The sequence below is a fragment of the Dufourea novaeangliae genome, unplaced genomic scaffold (assembly GCF_001272555.1).
Source record: "Dufourea novaeangliae isolate 0120121106 unplaced genomic scaffold, ASM127255v1 scaffold493, whole genome shotgun sequence".
Classification (NCBI taxonomy): Eukaryota; Metazoa; Arthropoda; class Insecta; order Hymenoptera; family Halictidae; genus Dufourea; species Dufourea novaeangliae.
This window is the reverse complement of record NW_015374430.1, coordinates 994,715-1,011,442: the sequence shown is the minus strand read 5'-3', so window position 1 is coordinate 1,011,442 and position 16,728 is coordinate 994,715. Positions and strand designations below refer to the sequence as shown.

Here is a 16,728-nt window from a genome sequence, read left to right as displayed (position 1 = left end):
GTGTTATTTCTGGATTCGAAAAACACCGTGGAGACTGACTCTGCTTGCTCCTCTCGTCTGGCCTGCATCAGAAATATCGACGCCATTCTATGGTCGAGGCGAACCGTCCGGCGATTTGTCGAAAGCTCGGCGAAATTACGGCTCGATTTCGGAATGGTTTCTGGAAAGCTCTCTTACCCTGGTTTAAGGTGGTTCGTGTCAATTTCGAAAGACTGAATAAATAACACTAGAACTACCGAGCAAGTCAAAATGACTTGTCAATACACTCTTGGAACGACGATTAAAATGTTATGACAATACATTTTCTCAGATCTTTTACACCTTTTATTACGATATGAAAGTGAAGAAATTAGTAAATTTCTAGATTTTTCACATTTATCTACCGATCGAAGCAAATATGCGTTTATGGTCGGTAGTTCGAGTGTTAAATGAACTTCATACAGATTATTTATTAGAACGAAATACAAACATTCGAGAAATTTGAGACTAGGTCGCCGATGAAATGAAAAAGAAAAGGCTGGAGAGAGTTCGTGGAAACCTGAAAAATCCTCGATCGCTAGACGAGGAAGTGGCGAAAGTAATTTCTCGAAGTATCGGGCGCTCTGAAGCCGAGGCAGTGCGTCGTAATCAAAGAGAAACAAATATTTGAGAGGGGCGGTAACAGCAGCAGGGCCGTCGAAGCTCGAGTAAGTGGAACGCGAAACAAAATCTCTGCCCCTGTTTTCTCTGTCTGTGTTCTGCGACACGATTGCATTCAGCATCATCCTCCTCCTTCGTTCCCTTTTTTTTCGTGCCAGTTGCAATTCGAGAAGCTCGGAATCGGACACCAAGATCGACCAAGCAGAATGATTTATCTTGAATCGAGGGTGATAACCATCCCCCATTTTCGGAATCGAACGTCTCGAATTCGATGTTTAAATCATCGGTCACGAAGTAGTTAGGGGAATTGCTTAATTCGTACCTGTGCTCAAATCGTACTTCTGTTGTTTTTTTTTATGTTCAGACAATTACAGACTCTTTTAGCGTTAGAAAGTGTAAAAAACAGCTGGCTGGATTTCATTATCTAGCCGAGTCGTGGTCGCTCGATGAAAAGAAAATATTAAATTAGATTCTTGCAGTGCATTTAATAATAGAGAGAAATCTTCATCTTAAATTACATTAACGAAAAGAAAATATAAGAAATGTGAGTACATCGTATACTTTTCATTAAAATTTTGGCATGATTCTTGAGGATTTTGTATAATTACTGTTTGTGAGAATCAGTGAAACAAATTTCTGTGTGAAACTATTTATATTTTCAAATTTATTTCTTGTTTTTGCACCAATAATCAGTGCCCTATATTCACTACTTTTTCCACGTTAAAAATGAATCGTTTTTTTTTAATAAGTAGAAGTTGATTATTTTTTGTTGTTTATTAAACTGTTCATTCTATTGATAAATAGTTGATTACCACTAATCTTGTTTCATTTCCCCTGTTATTTTTCATGTAGGAAGCATTTGCACTTTTTGGGTATGAGTTACGAAAATTTATCCTAGCTACGCGGTGCCAATTAAAAGCAATTCTATCCGCTGGCTTTATCAGAACGGTTATTGATAATAATTATCGACGTCAAATAAGGTTATTGATAATAATTATCGACGTCCCCTCGGTTCGTCGAAGAAAGAACGCCCCGCCGCGACTCGATCCATAATTCGATGCGTAACCGAACCATCGCTGTCCGACATTTATTCACGCAGGACTGCAATATTTGTTTCCTGAAATTACCAACCAAAGCTCAGGCTTCGGGCAAAAAATGAATTTACGAGGGTCTGAAGCTTTTCTCCCTATACGATTATTGTCCAGCGCGGACCCAAGTTTGGGACAATAATCGAGAGGAGCCTGTATTCCTATAATAACGTTCGTTGGCGGAAGTAACGTCTAAACAAGACCGAAAAGACAGTAATGGAAGAAGAGAAACGGGTCGGGGAAAGGGGGTAGTAGGAGCGGTTTTCGTGCGACATTAATCCAAGACGCGAAACCACCACTTGACGCCTATTTACGGCAATTAACCCGAGCTGCGTTGACGAACTTGAACTCCCCGGTTAATTGGATGCGCCGCAGACGGTCGAGCCATCTTGCTTTCCTCCCCCAACAGGCTAGGGGATATTCATTCGGTCGACCTGCCTCGTCGAAATGCATTCGCCCGGAAAACCGTGGAGGAGACGATTCACCTGATCGAGCAACGGTAATTTCGAACATCCGACGAACCACCCTTTCGTCCATCCGTCTACTTCGATCGAGATAAAGGCTCTCAAAATCACTCGCAACTACAATAACCTATCCCCTAAACTGGTTTTTGCTCGTTGGAAAAGAATCGAATAATGACCAGGGTGGGAGATGATCTCGACCCGCGATTATTTGAGATTCGGATTAATGTCCCTGGTATTTACGGCGGAACAAACTCTGTGGACTAATCGAGCGGACCGTTCTCCGAGCACGCAATCGCTCCAGGCTTCGATTTCATCGATGAAGGGGAAATGAAAAGGGACGAGATTGGAATCGTTAAATCGAGGAACAACATCTGCGCGCAACAGATCCCATTTTCATCGGTCGTGTACTCGGTGAAATTGATTCGAGAACGTGGTGAAATGGAAAGGGCGTAGGTCCTAATTTTGGTGCCGAGCGAACCGAAGAGCGCAAGGAAAAACCGAGGTCCGTTGCACGAGGGGATTTCCGGTACACGGTAAAAAGCCCGCAAAGAGGATTACTCGGTTGCTGGTCCGACAAATCCCCTTTCCGGACCCGGAACAAAGGGATCGGCGAATTAAAGACAACAAAAAACGGCGGATAAAAGGGCAGCCCACCGGTTGAGATACACGGCGGGCGCCGAGATTCGGTGGAAGTTAACATTCCGTCGACGAACCTGTACGCGAGCTGGAATTTCGACGACGCGGAAAAAGAAGACGAAGCCGAGTCCGAGGCAGTTTCTGCGATGGTAGAGTGAACCAACAGGAAGGGTTTCCGTCGGGGTAAATCGACTTCACGCTCGCATTTGTCCGTCCCGATACGCTCGAGCGCGAATTAATCCGTTGAACGTGCGCGATCGAATTGTCCCCGGAAAATACCCTGATCCGCAAAGCGGAAACGCGGTCAGCTAGGGGTGGAATCGGTGAAACTCGATGCTTCCGATGCGAAGCCAATTGGCGATTAAGTTTGTTCTCGAACCCCGTCACGGCGGGACTTCATCATCACCGTAAGAGTATTCAAAGCTTTCGAGGAGTTCAGAATCGCGAGACCAAGTTGTTCTTCCTGAATCCGTCACGGATTAGTTGATATTCGACGGTAACGAGCTTCTTGCTATTCCGCCATTGTGCCCCGGGGAACAAAGAAATATTCCCCGGGCGATGCACGCCCCGATAATCAATTTCAATAAATCCGGATGTCGCTTTTACTTTGACCCGTAACGGGCACGAGCATTCGTGGCCGGAAAGCGCGGCGGTAGATGTGTATACGGAATCGAGGACAACAGACAATACTGTGGTCGTGTCGCGAGTCGATTTCAGAATGCATACAATCACGAAAGTGTACAGTACCGATTCCGTTCCGGTGGACCGAGAGAGCAGACGGTCGAGAATGGGCGACACTTAGTGTCCAAACACAAAGGCAAGAACAATCTGTCTAGCGATGAGTAATTAAATGTGTCCAAACGTGTTTGAACCCTGTGGCGAGATGTTCAAACAGTCCGAACAGTAGTTTCGGACAATTCAAACCACCGAACATCTTGCGTTTGAATTATATCCAATCGTGTTTGGGTCCCTTTGCGAGATGTTCAGAGTGTCCAAACAGTCATTTCGAATAGTTCAAACGACCGAGAATGATATCCGATCATGTTTGGATCCCCTTGCGAAATATTCGAAGCGTCCAAACATTCATTTCGAACAATTCAAACGACCGAACATGCGTTTTAACGATGTCGAAACGTAGTTTGAACTGTTTATTCGCGGACCGACGACTAGGCATGCGCTGTTCAACGCGGAAGAGTTCGGTCTGGGCAATATTATCGAGCAGCTCGCGACATCCGGCCGTGAGTCATGCGAGTCAGACGGGTCTCGGTATCCCGGGGAACCGAACCTCCGAGCAGCCGGCTATAATTACGAAGTTTAATTGACTAACGAGCGTGGACGGGGATCAGCGAAGCAGTGCAGAAATGGAGCCCTGATTGGTCCATTCAACGGGGCTCCCCGGTTTCCCTCGTTCATTCACGTTGTAATTAATTCGAAAGCGTCTAGCCCACGGGACTCCCGCCCGACGACGATCGAACCGTCCTCCTCTAGCCGTCTCGATATACACTAACTTTTCCTTTCACGGAGGGAATTCTCGAACGTGTACGAATCACCATCGATCGGAGTTTCTCGAGTGGAAACCATCCGTCAGGGACACCGGACATCGCGTTCGATGGAACAACGAAGTCAGAAGTCAGCGTAGAAATTCACGATCATCGTTTTTCGATCTCGAATGTCTTTGGCGATGGATAAATAACATGTCGCCAAACTCGCCGAATATTCTCAGGCCCTGTTCCCGTCGTTTCCCTCGTTCGTGGTCCCAATGACACATGTGAAATCGAGATACCATGGGAACACGAAATACTAAAGATCCGCCTTCGCACATGCCTGGACGTGCGCGCGCGCGCGCGCACGAGCGTATGCGCGTCGTCGTACACCGAATTAACGACGACCTAATTGACCGTTGCTAATTCCCTCGCCGCCGCCGCTCCCTACGTCGTTTTACGAGGAGCGTCGTTAACGCCGACAGCGTTTCTCAAACTTTCACATCGAACGATGCATTTGTGATATTAGGCCCGTGTTATACTACATAATAATATAAAAAGTTTCCTTGTATCTAAAATAGTTTTTATTTTATTTCATTGTAAAATCATGTCGTTCTTGTTCGAAAATCTTTGAAAGACCCGCCAGCCACGCGCTTATCGAGGAGAGACTCCGTTGAAGCTCGATCATCTTCATATCGTCGGCAATTCACGCGATCGTCGCCGTCGCGTCTTTACGACGGCGCTCATCGTATCTCTCTCGAGGTCAGATTTTACGATCGGCCCCGTCAAGAAAGAGTGAGAGGAAGAATCGTGCCTAACTGCGCCACGCGCCATTTCACGGCCCCCGTTTCTTCCGCGCGATAGATCAGTTTTTCAATTCGACATTCTCGAGAACGTGTACCTCGGAACGAACGAATAGTGTATCGTACGTTCGTTTCTGTCTTGTTCACAATTTCTGCGTGATTTATAGAGGGCGATACGAAAAATGGGGTTCATATCTTTTAGAGTAACCAGAAAAAGAGGGAATTATAAGGTAATAATCCAGAGTTTCCATGTAGTGAGATAGTCACTTGAACCGAAACAAAAAATTATTTATAACTAAGAAAATATTCATTTTTCCACCCACGTTTATTAGGAATTTTTTTCTCGACATTTCACGAGTACCGTCTACCCTAGAATTTATTATTATTTATTTAGTATTGATGGGCAAGGCCCAGTACAATGAATAATTACAATATTTATGGCGTGATATGGTTTCCATGATACGCTATTACATGCTTTATTGAATTAATTGAAATAGTTTACATTTAAATGATGATATATTACCTGAAAAGAAATCTATGTTATCAACGTGCAGTAAATCCACGATAAGTGTTCGAAGGTTCCCCGGCACTGAACATTAAATATTTCGGAAACTAATGGTTATATGCGGCTGAAACAAATATCATTGGTTTATTTTTTAACCATCTATTTAGCAATTGATTTAAATAAATGCCTTGTTTTTATACCGGGGAAAGAAAAAGAATCGTGGCGAGATCCACTAGGCGTCGAACGGAGCAACCCAAAATGATTCATTCGGACGCCATTATCGGCTTGGATGGGACCTCGAGCTCGGGGGCTCGGAGGGGACCCAGTTTTGATTTCCTCCGCGGAACGGCGCGACCGGAAATTAACGACAAATCGAACGGTCGTAACGCGACCAGTCGACGGCTGGGATAGCTTTAAACCCGTTTAGAGAATCGGGAAACAATTATGGCGGGGTTTCGCCGCTCCGAGGGCTCGTCCGTCCAGCCCGACCCAATTAGACTCCGCGAAGCGAATTTACACGCGGTTTTCGGGTCGATCCGCGGCTGGTTCGCCGTTCGAAATCACCGTTCGACGGAGACCGCGTTGACCGTCTACAGAGGAAAAAGAAGAACGGAATGATCATCATCCCGAAAGGTACATAACGGGTCTTCCAGCCTCGGCGAACCCGAACGAACCGGTTACGATTCAGAGAGACACAGTAACGTGATTACTTTCGTTACCGCACGAGCAGCAAATTGAAATCGTTTACTACGAGACGAAAGACTTGCATATCTATAGTGACTTTAGGTGTGACACTGTCGGGTGCTGTGTGATATGTGAAATGTAAAGACGTTTAACTATTCAAGTATTTTTGCGTCATAAAAATATAGTTTTTTATTCTGCGTTTTTATTCTGTAGAATTACTGGACACTTAAGCAATAAGTAATGTAATATTGATTACGAAGAGATGTTTTTCTATAATACACTACATTATTTGGGTGGGTCTGTGGGACCCCACCTTACCACTTTTCTTACATTTCCCCGCCTCAGCAGCGCTGGGTTAAAAAAGAATTAACGGAGAGTAGTCAAAATATTAAATAGTATTTTAAATATTAATATTTCATTTTGGGTCGCACGCGACCCCACGGTGTTACTGGCGCCAAAAAAGTGGAAGGGTGTCGTTCTAGGGTTAGGTGCTCTACGTGCATGTATTTACCTTGCGTCGATGACGATCAACGAGTCGCCGCATTACGCGCTCGTTTCCGCGTTATTTGAATTTCATTAGCGACCACAGAGCCGTCGGAACCCCTGGAATCGTTTGCATATCGTAAATACAGACGCACACGTCAGCGTAGTGAAATTGCCACAAATTAATATCCGCGATGAATCGCAACGGTCCGCGGTACACTGGCGACGTCGGGACCAGGTTTGCACTGTAATTAGCAGCAACGCGAAAATGTTTATCGCACAGTGGTGCGGAACTAAAATTTAACAGCTCAAATGGTCGAAAAAAAAAAATGTCTTTTATATTCCAAGAAACTCAAATCAACTTATTACGGTTATCCCTCGATAAGTGCGACATGAGGAACGGCGTTATTCCCACCAGGGGGAGGGGGAGGGGGGTTAAGATTAGATTTTCTTCCATTTCGTAAGGATTTTATTAATCACAAGAATCAGACAGGAAATATATTAGATCTAATGTAAAATCCGCAGTCTGTTAATCAGTTCGAGTGAACGCGCGTTACCGTCTTCCTTAGAATTTGATTTTGAACAGGAAGGAACAACACTGGAAGTCGATAAAAAATTCAGAACCGGGGGACATGTAGGATGATGCAGAGCCATATCCTTTGCGTCACGAGACGAGGTCCGTAAGTTTGGCCCAGGTTTTTGCGGTCCAAGCGACTTTTTCCCCTACGTCATCCTTTTGACGTCAATCTCGTTCCCATAAGCGAAGCACACATGTGCCCGCGGTTTTCGTCCGTTCCGTACACGCGGGGGCATCGTCGGGAAACGATCCACGCTTTAAACGGTCAATCAAAATTCCACGGTGGCCCAGTTTAGTCTCTGATCGACGATCACACCACCGATTCCAGCCTCTGCAGCTCGTTGAAGCTTTCCGTGGCTTCTCGCCTGTTAGAATTCTAGTTTTGGTGTTTCTAATCTATCTATATTTTCACCAAAAAGATTTGCAATATTAACACGTCTTCACAGCACGGTGTACGATACAAGAATGAATTATTGAAAAGGGTCTTCCATTAAGAGGTGTCATTTTAAATAAAAAAAAACACTGATTTTTTTTTCTTGAGAATTATTGAAATATTTTTATTTAAATACAAAGCACAAAGTGTTTTTGTTCGTTACCAGAATTAATCCTAACAGTTTGCTGCTTCACGAATTCGCGTGGCACGGTTTTCTTCTGCCCTTCCCCTTAATTCGACCGACTCGTCCGCGGATGCAAATCACAACTCTGCTCCCCGGTGTTAAATCTGTGCTAACTGAATTCCCTGATAAATTCCAGCAGTCCAACCGATGGGGGAAACTTTGTTCCGAGGACGAAACTTTAGTTAGTTGCTCGCGGTGAGATTCCCCCCGAATGCAGTTCTCTGTTGCGTGTTCCCGTCGTCGGAAGCAATATTTTCGTTCCGGCGGAGGTGTCGCCGCAGGAACAGAGGCGAGACTTTTGTCTCGAATGGGAAAGAGGGAAAGGAACAACGGTATAATTGGAGCTCAATTTCTTTTCTTTGTGTATCCTTAAACGCGTCGAGCGAGGGACGAGCAAACGCGTGCCGAGAACAGTAATTACCAGACACCATTTGTGATACCTACGCTTCCAACGACCTACGCGAGAGAGGAACGCCTGTAATACAGGGTGGACCATGAAACGTGATAAGCTTAAATTATTCTACTGCTAGCTGTACGGCTAAACATTTTTTTTTACACCTTTCAAGGATAGCTGTAAGATGATTGTAACAAATTCTTTTGTGAACCCTTTTCTTACCAGAATTTTCAGTCACCTTCAGGTTTTTTTATACATGAATAATTTGAAACACGACCAACAGCCTCTATTAACAAAACGCATACATTTTCAATGTTTTATTACTTTAAAAAAAAAAAAATAAAGCGTGTCTGGCTACGTACAGCCTTTTTCACTGTGACAGTGGATGCGTTAATATTTCTGCCCCCTCCTGACTGATAACCTGGCTACACCCATGATCAGGATGTTCAGTTCCGATTCGATTCTTCGGAAGATCGATTCGTAATCGAACATCCCCACTCTGGATCCGTTTTTTCGTGGTCATTCGGGAATATGCCTTCGATCGAAGGGGATATCAAGCGAGCCGGCGTGTCGGGATCAAGGCCGAACGTTCCGCGGTCAGAGCAGCGGTTCCCCTAATCGATCCACTCCGAGAATATATTTTTAGACCGAGATCTCTCTCGCAACGGATTCCTCGTCATTCGAGCCAATGAGTAATTTCACTTTCGATCGCCTCTGGGTCAAAGTTGGAAGAAAAATGAATCCCAAATACGATGCAACACTTGATTTCATTTTGGAACCGTGTTATTCTACAGGGTGTAACAAAAGTATTCGAGAAACTTAAAATATCACACTCGTAAGATGATTTAGACAAAGTTTTTCCTTAGTAACAATATTACCCGAGGCTTTGTTAACGAGATTCAATGAGGTTTAGCGTATCGATAGAGCTTGGAATTCTGAAGCCAATGATGTTTGTTTCAACCGCGTACGACCATTAGTTTATGAAATATTTAATGTTCAGTATCGAGGAGGCTCCGAACACCCATCAAGGATTTACTGTACTACTGTTTCTTCTCGCTCCGTCTCGTCGATCAGAGTTGGGCACAATTTTATTCGAATGATACATTCTGAAAAGAAACAGTAGCTATCTAAAATCGACAACCCTGACCTTTAAATATTTACCAAGCGTGTCTATTCATTCTAGAATTAATATTATTATAGGAGAGACCAGAGACATACGTAACAATTTTTCTGTTTGAATCTGTAACTTTTGAAAAATCCCGACCAATCAGCACGAGAGTCTGTTGGCCGAGCTCTGATTGGTCGGGGTTTTTCGCAAATATCTCGTTAACGAAGCCTCGGATGACATTTTTCCTAAGGAAAAACTTGTTCCAAATCACCGCACGAGTGACCCATTTTAGGGACCTACAATACTTTTGTTAAACCCTTGTATAAAAGAAGCTTCAAGGACAATCCTAAGTATATCCAGTTCGCTTCCATTGTTACGTTTCAAATGGACGTGTACCGATCGATACCCACCCGCCTGTCCCGAAAACGGACCAAGCACGGTGCGCAAAATTGGCCGAGAAGCCCTTCGGGCAACGAGCTCTTTCTCTCCGTTGTTCGGCTCCGATGTCAAGGACTTTCCCCGATGTAATTAGCATGAAGTGCGCGCGCGCGCAGGGTAAACTTCAGCCAGGCGCGACGGGCTGTGTTCCAGCGCGGGAATTTTCGGTACAAAAGCGTTGTTCCCGCGGGACATTCGCCACAGATCGACTGAAATACCCTGTCCACCGAGGGCCGTTCCCTTCGAGAGGGCTGCGCTCGTTGAAACGACCGACGAACACGGTATAACAAAAGGTCCTGGAAATATTTCTGTTAAGCCTGGATTTCCGTGTAAACGCGTGAAAAAAACGCGTTATTCGGAATTAAAAATACAAGAAAACTTATAACACTTATAAGGGAAGGCACGGAAATGTCCCCCTCCGATTTTGACGAAACTTCGTGTGTTTGGTAAGCAGTGAAAAATAAGGGATACGTATTTTTTTTTATCGGCTGAGACGCGACTTTAAGGGGTGAGACCAGCCCTCGAAGTTTCGATCCGAAATTTTTTTGTTGTAAACAAATTATATTTTGGACAATTTATTAACACCATATTATTCTACATAAAAAACCGCAAACCTCGTACGATACTTTAAACTTTTAACGGTATACTCTATCGATGCTATGCAGTCAAAATATGTGCAAACAAAAATAATTGATTTTTTGAAAATTTTACATGAGAATGTACCCTTAACGATTATCCGTCTGTTTGCAGGACCGTCCCCGGATTTCAGTAGGCACACACTGGTCAGACCGCGGGTCTATCACGGTAGGACCAAGCGGCAGATCTCGTCGACCAAAGAGAACGTGAGTACTAACCCTTTCTTTCCCTCGATCCTGCTCAATCGAGATTGTAATAAAAGGTACAAATGATCTGAGAGAATGTATTGTTATAATAGTTTAATCATCGTTGCAAGAGTGTATTGACAAGTCATTTTGACTTGCTTGGTAGTTCTAGTGTTAACAAGGATAGGTCCCCAGGTGTAACGCTGACTTTTTAATGGGGAAATATTAATGTACTTGAATTTATCAAATCATATTGAATACGTTTTTTTTTTTTTAAGATCAAGAATTACGGTCACAGTGAGCAAATTCGCTCGAAATAAAAAAAATTACGGTCGTGAATGAAGTTAAATCACGATCATGATCGTCATTCTGCGATCACAGTTTTTAGTTGCATCGTTTTCTTCATGTGTGCGAACTTGCATCGAGTGCACCCACAACTTGGAATGCTACACGTTACCTGTCGATGGGTGCAACAATTTCGATGCAAATCTCGGGTCCCGTCGCGAATACGAGATCTAGGATCGGTACCCGCGACGACGCCTACTTGCTCGCGAGGGTGGGTTCGAGAGGTCGCGGGTATCGACGCCGATAACGCCCGAGAATGTTCAAAAAGTTTCAGGAATTTATTTATAAAATCACAAATACAATCTTATTCATCATAAATCTCATTATCCCCATCAAAGCAGGGACTTAAACCGGTATGTTTAACTGGTAAGGGCCAGAATTCCTTTCGTTTCTGGGAAACTGTCGATAACAATGTAATCCAGGAAACTGTAGACGTCAAGAAAATCATAAAGCAAGGGGTTAAACCCTGGGCCCTTACCAGTTACGCCAATGACCGACACCTTAAAAAGTCCGTGATCGTAGCGACCTCTACGCGATGAGAACGGTGAATCTGCGGTGGGTAGCGACACTAAAACGGAATATAAGGCGACGTCGTCCCAGAAAAATGGGCCGAAAAAATATATTGGATGAAATGTCTACTCCTACACCTCGTCTATGATATCGCGAAAAGAAACGAAGGACGTGTCGTGCGTATACGTCTCGGAGTGTTCTTTACGGCTAATACCTCGAGGAACAGATGTTCCAGAAGAGAAACGTTTTGTACGAAGCTATTTTTGAACCGGCTACGATGGATCCCCTTAAGAGTGCTGCTGCTGGATGATCGAAACGAACCAAGCAAGAACGTCGACTGGGTCGTGTTCTTGGAGGCATTCCCCGGTTCCCGAGGCGAAGAGTTCGTGAGTGGCGTACTGGATCGAACGTAGACCAACGTGATTCGAGCCATGGATAGTGTCTGTGCTGGGTAAACAAGAGGTGGAGAACCGTGGGCGCAAACTTTAGAGTCTTTCGACAAATGTTCCAGGTGTTCGTTAGCTTCTTTGGGTGTTAACCACGGACACCAGACTGTGGAAAAATAAATACACTCGGGAACACAACGATCAATGAACAGATAATAAAAAAAAAAAAGGATCCTCGATGGGAACTGGACTTCTGCGTGTCTGGAATCGGGGGAAAGAATACGAGGAGTCGTAGAAATTGTGTCGTGTCTATGATCATCCTAAACAGGGCTACAATTCTCGCGGCGTCGACGAAGCTAGGCAATTGACCTCGTTTTGTCGTTATCGCGGGGAAAAATGAACCGCTATCAGCGCGTCTGTCCCCGAATCTAATTTCCTGTTACCTAAGGCCGACCATCGGTCGACCGGCGAACGATCGACATCGTGATCATTCCCCTCGCAGTGGAGTGTATGATCATTCTCTCCACGAGAGTATCTTCCAGACAGGCGATAAGTGGCCGTCTAGAATCGCGTCAAATCACACACTCTCTGTACTTAAGTTCTCACCGACTGTGCACGGAGTCTGAGGTTATTTTAGCAAAGCTGCGCCTGGAGAGTGTGTCGCTAGCTCGAGGCATCCCCCTCGCGATAAGCTCATTTCGTTCATTCTTACTTACTAGGGTATGTGTACCAATTACGGAGGTTTTAAGCCAGCTTGCGCAATCAAGTATTTATTAAAAAATACTGCTACATAAATTTCGTATTGTGAATATGTATATCAGTTGCTAAACAATTACTTTTGATAAAGGAATTTTTTTTGAAATAGCAAAAATTAAATCTTTGTAATGTATTTGATTAAACAAAAACAGATGTTTTTGTCTGTATTACGGAACCCTTTTAGTAGCTGCAGATATATTTCGGTACCCCCAGTTTCGGAGCCTGTCCCTTACATCCCTTACAGCCTGTCCATTACCTTAACCTAGCTTTTGTGAAGTAGGAAAATTTGTTTTCCTCTTTATTATAGAGGGAACGATTTTTACTTAAGAGCTTGACTCATGTTGTTACAGATTAGGTCCTACCTACTTATATACAACGACCTACAACGCGCTTCACTTTTGGTTTAACGAAAGAAAACCACATTTATGAATTTTTCACACTCAAAGTCACACGAAGGTCATACAATCATAAGTCATTGGACTGACTTTGACCTCAATTATTACACCACACTGATAAAACTATGTAATTCCATTTTAAAAAACCATTTATGGCCTTGAAATTTCGAAAAAAAAAAAATGACCCTTAGTAAACATTTTTTACTTTCATAGTATCTGCTCCTTCTAACCAAATAATACTTTCCCTCGCATTTTTTTGGTATTTTTTTGGTACCGAGCACAACAATGCCCTGAAACGTATATTCTTCGATAGATAAAGAGGATTAATAAGATGGAGCTTCCCTGTCGGTCTGGACGCCGGGCTTTCAAGAGGGTGGTTTCGGTACAAAATAAACCGCATCCCCCATAGCCAACGAATCGTGTGTGGGGGAGGGGGAAGCCGGAAAAGGTGCTCCTCGATAAACTCTCGACGCTGTTTGCCCCGGTTTATCCTGCACCCGCCTTGAAACCACTCGACGATAGTTCTCTCGGCGGGTGTAACCGCCCAGAGAGAAGGAAACCGCCGGCGGGGGTAAGGAGATCGTGTGGATTCCTTTTATCCCGCTCCCAGCTAGCGTGTTTTCAGCCACAAAGGGAAATGGAGTGGTTCTTCTATCGGGCGGCGTGCACATCTAGGATACAACTCTACGTCTCGACCGATTATGTGACCGCCGCTCACGGTCTTTGCCGAATAAATTCAGGGAGAATCGAGACCGATTGTATTAGAACACCGTCGTTTCCATTGAATTCGATTAACCGTTTTGCTCCGTAACGTCAGAGATTCTGCATCGGAACGGCTTCTTCGTCGAGCACGGAGAATAGTCGCGGTGGGAATCTGCATGCCGCGATACAGGGTGGAACGAGTATGTTGGAGGACCCGGAAATGGGAGACTCGCGAGATGATTTGAAACAAATTTTTCATTCGCGAAAATATTATTACACCCTGTATAGGGCTGGATATGGGAAACGCAATTTTGTGAAACCCCGAGGAAGTTCGTCGAGCACAATGGAAGTTTCCACGTAGATTGCGTTAATCGTTTGGAAGAGAGTGGCAACGGGGTGGAGGCGGTTTCTTTGGCGGTATCAAACGCCACGAGGATGCGGAAACGACAGTTCCGTTTTCCTCCGTGGTACCTCTAGCCCCCCCCCCCCTCTGCGACCTAGTACGTCGAGATTAAAAGATGCCTTTCATCCTATGCTGCACCCACAAAGAGCTCCTCTGTACATGTTACCATCGTAGATTGTGTGCTACGATCGTCTTACCGCGAGAGTCTCCTCGTCAACCGCCACGCCGATTCCTAGAAAATTCGCCCTGCGAAAATAATCTATTACGCGCTTCCTAACTCCAAACGGAGTATAGGCTCTCGATTATCGTCTGGCTTGTTCTACACGATTATTGTCCAAGTGTTATCCCCATCACAGGGAGGCATAGAAATTATCAAGTGCAATTGTCCCGATCCTCGGCAACAAGGCAACACCCAGTGGCGGGGATAATGCCTTGACAATAGTGGAATAGAACAAGCCAGACAATAATCGAGTGGAATCTGTACTTTGTTGCCGAGGCTCAGGATTCTGGCAAACAAACGAATTTACGAGGGTATGAAGAAGCGTTCCTCCCTACAAGTTCAAAAAGAGCAGGGCAACTTATTTTGCTTGTTTTGCAACTTGTTCGTTTCACTTCATAAGGTCGTCTGTCTTGAAGAAAAGAAAGCGAACAAATTTGTGTTCGAACAATGTTTTTCACACTGTTGAAGACACCAAGCGCGGATGTCGATGATCCCCCTGGAGAGCTGGACCGTCGAGGAACGGGCCAAACGGAAGCCATTCGGTGGCCCATGAAATTGAATCGTAGCATCGATCGGGAATGTAACGACCCTCCGTTCGGCGAACAGCAACTCCAGCCACCTGGTCGATTTAAATACGCCAATGACCCGCGGAGCTTCGCGATTTTAATTGCAACCGGAGGATTTGTTCGTTTCATTGCCCGCGGAGGGATTCATTGGCCGATACGGACCCTTGCGATGGTGATCGATCGCTCGACAAACGGCGCGTATCTGCCGCAGACGATCGAACGCAAACACGGATGGTGCTTTCCGTTATCGTGTGATGTGCTAATCGTTTTCTCTTCTTGGATAAATTCACGGTGGATTGTGATCGTTCACGATCACGTACGACGCGTATTTGCGATCTCGTTGGACTTTAAAGATACGTATAATCAATAAATCGTAATCAAATCACTCCTTCGGAACATAACCCTAAGAACTTTCCGATTCGTTATAAATAAAAAAATCAATAAAATGTAGCCTTTACGCAATCGAAAAATGGCGGGAAGTATTGTAAAAAGAGCTATGTCGGTATATATATTCTAAATAAATAAATAAACATTGTTCGGCACCCGGAAGAAGCGTCTTCCCGGGTTCCTCGGGTCGTCCGCGATCGAAGAATTCCACAATTCCTTCCGCCCAAAAAGGAGGCTCCGTGACAATGGTTCCAGGGGCGCGCTTGTAAATGGGACACGAGAGTATGACTTTTATGGGAGTTGCGTCGAGAATCTCTCGAGCTTCCCTTGGCGAAGGGGAGGAACCCTTCTTCTCTCCAGTTTGTGTCACGGTGATCCTGCTAACCGAATTTCGGGTGGGAGGAAAACTCAAGCCTGAAGCACGCCTGTCCGCGATCGATAAGAAAAATGTCCCATCCCCGCAGTGAGATACACACCACGAGGAAGCAATATCACCGAAGGGACCAGGCGATATTTCGTCGTGACGATAAATCTCAAGACGATCCGGACGCCGAAAAAAAAAGAAACCAACCGTCGGGACAACGAGAAAGCAACGGGGAAAACGTTCGATTCGACGATTGCAAGGGCTGCGATTGGTGGTTAGCCCCCGAGGAGGAAAAGCCCTGACCCCATCCGGTGCATTCGTTTCTCTCACCCCCTGATATCGACTCGGAATCTACAGGGTGTCTCAAAACAGTTGTACGTCCTTGAAAGGGGCGATTCCCGGGGTTATTTCAAACAACTTTTTCCTTAGGGAAAAAGTTATCCGAGTCTTTGTTAACGAAATATTAACGAAAAACCCCGACCAATCAGAGCGCGAGTCTGTCGGCTGTGCCTCCGCGATAGCGCGTAGCCGTTACCGCGGGAGCTCAGCTGACAAACTCGCGCTCTGATTGGTCGGGGTTTTTCGTTAATATCTCGTTAACAAAGCCTCGGATAACTTTTTCGCTAAGGAAAAAGTTGTTTCAAATCGCCCCAGTAATCATCCCTTTCAAGGACTTACACTTATTTTGGGACACCCTGTATAAGCTGGGCGCGCGGGGTCACGGCGGGAACGGTTTCTATATAACTGAAATATCGAGAAACGTTTCCCGTATTGGCGGCCGGCCAGGTATGGATTGCTAACTGTCGGACGACGACGATGATAGAATCCGCGCCGAGAGAATTCCCGCGGATCCATCTATCCTCGATCCCGGCTGCATCCTTGCCCGCGTGCACGGAATATCTGAAACGCGTACCACTAGTGATAGGATCGATACCAATACTATTAATGATATTCAA

At 45.0% G+C, this 16,728-nt stretch overlaps 1 protein-coding gene across 1 annotated transcript in view; it reads left to right on the top strand.

Moving 5' to 3' along the window:
- Positions 1-16,728, top strand: part of LOC107193085 — a 52,794-nt gene that overhangs the window by 21,388 nt on the left and 14,678 nt on the right. Inside the window, exon 2 of the mRNA XM_015582466.1 lies at positions 10,668-10,759. Coding sequence (XP_015437952.1) covers positions 10,668-10,759 — 92 coding nt within the window. The remainder of the gene's footprint in view (positions 1-10,667; positions 10,760-16,728) is intronic.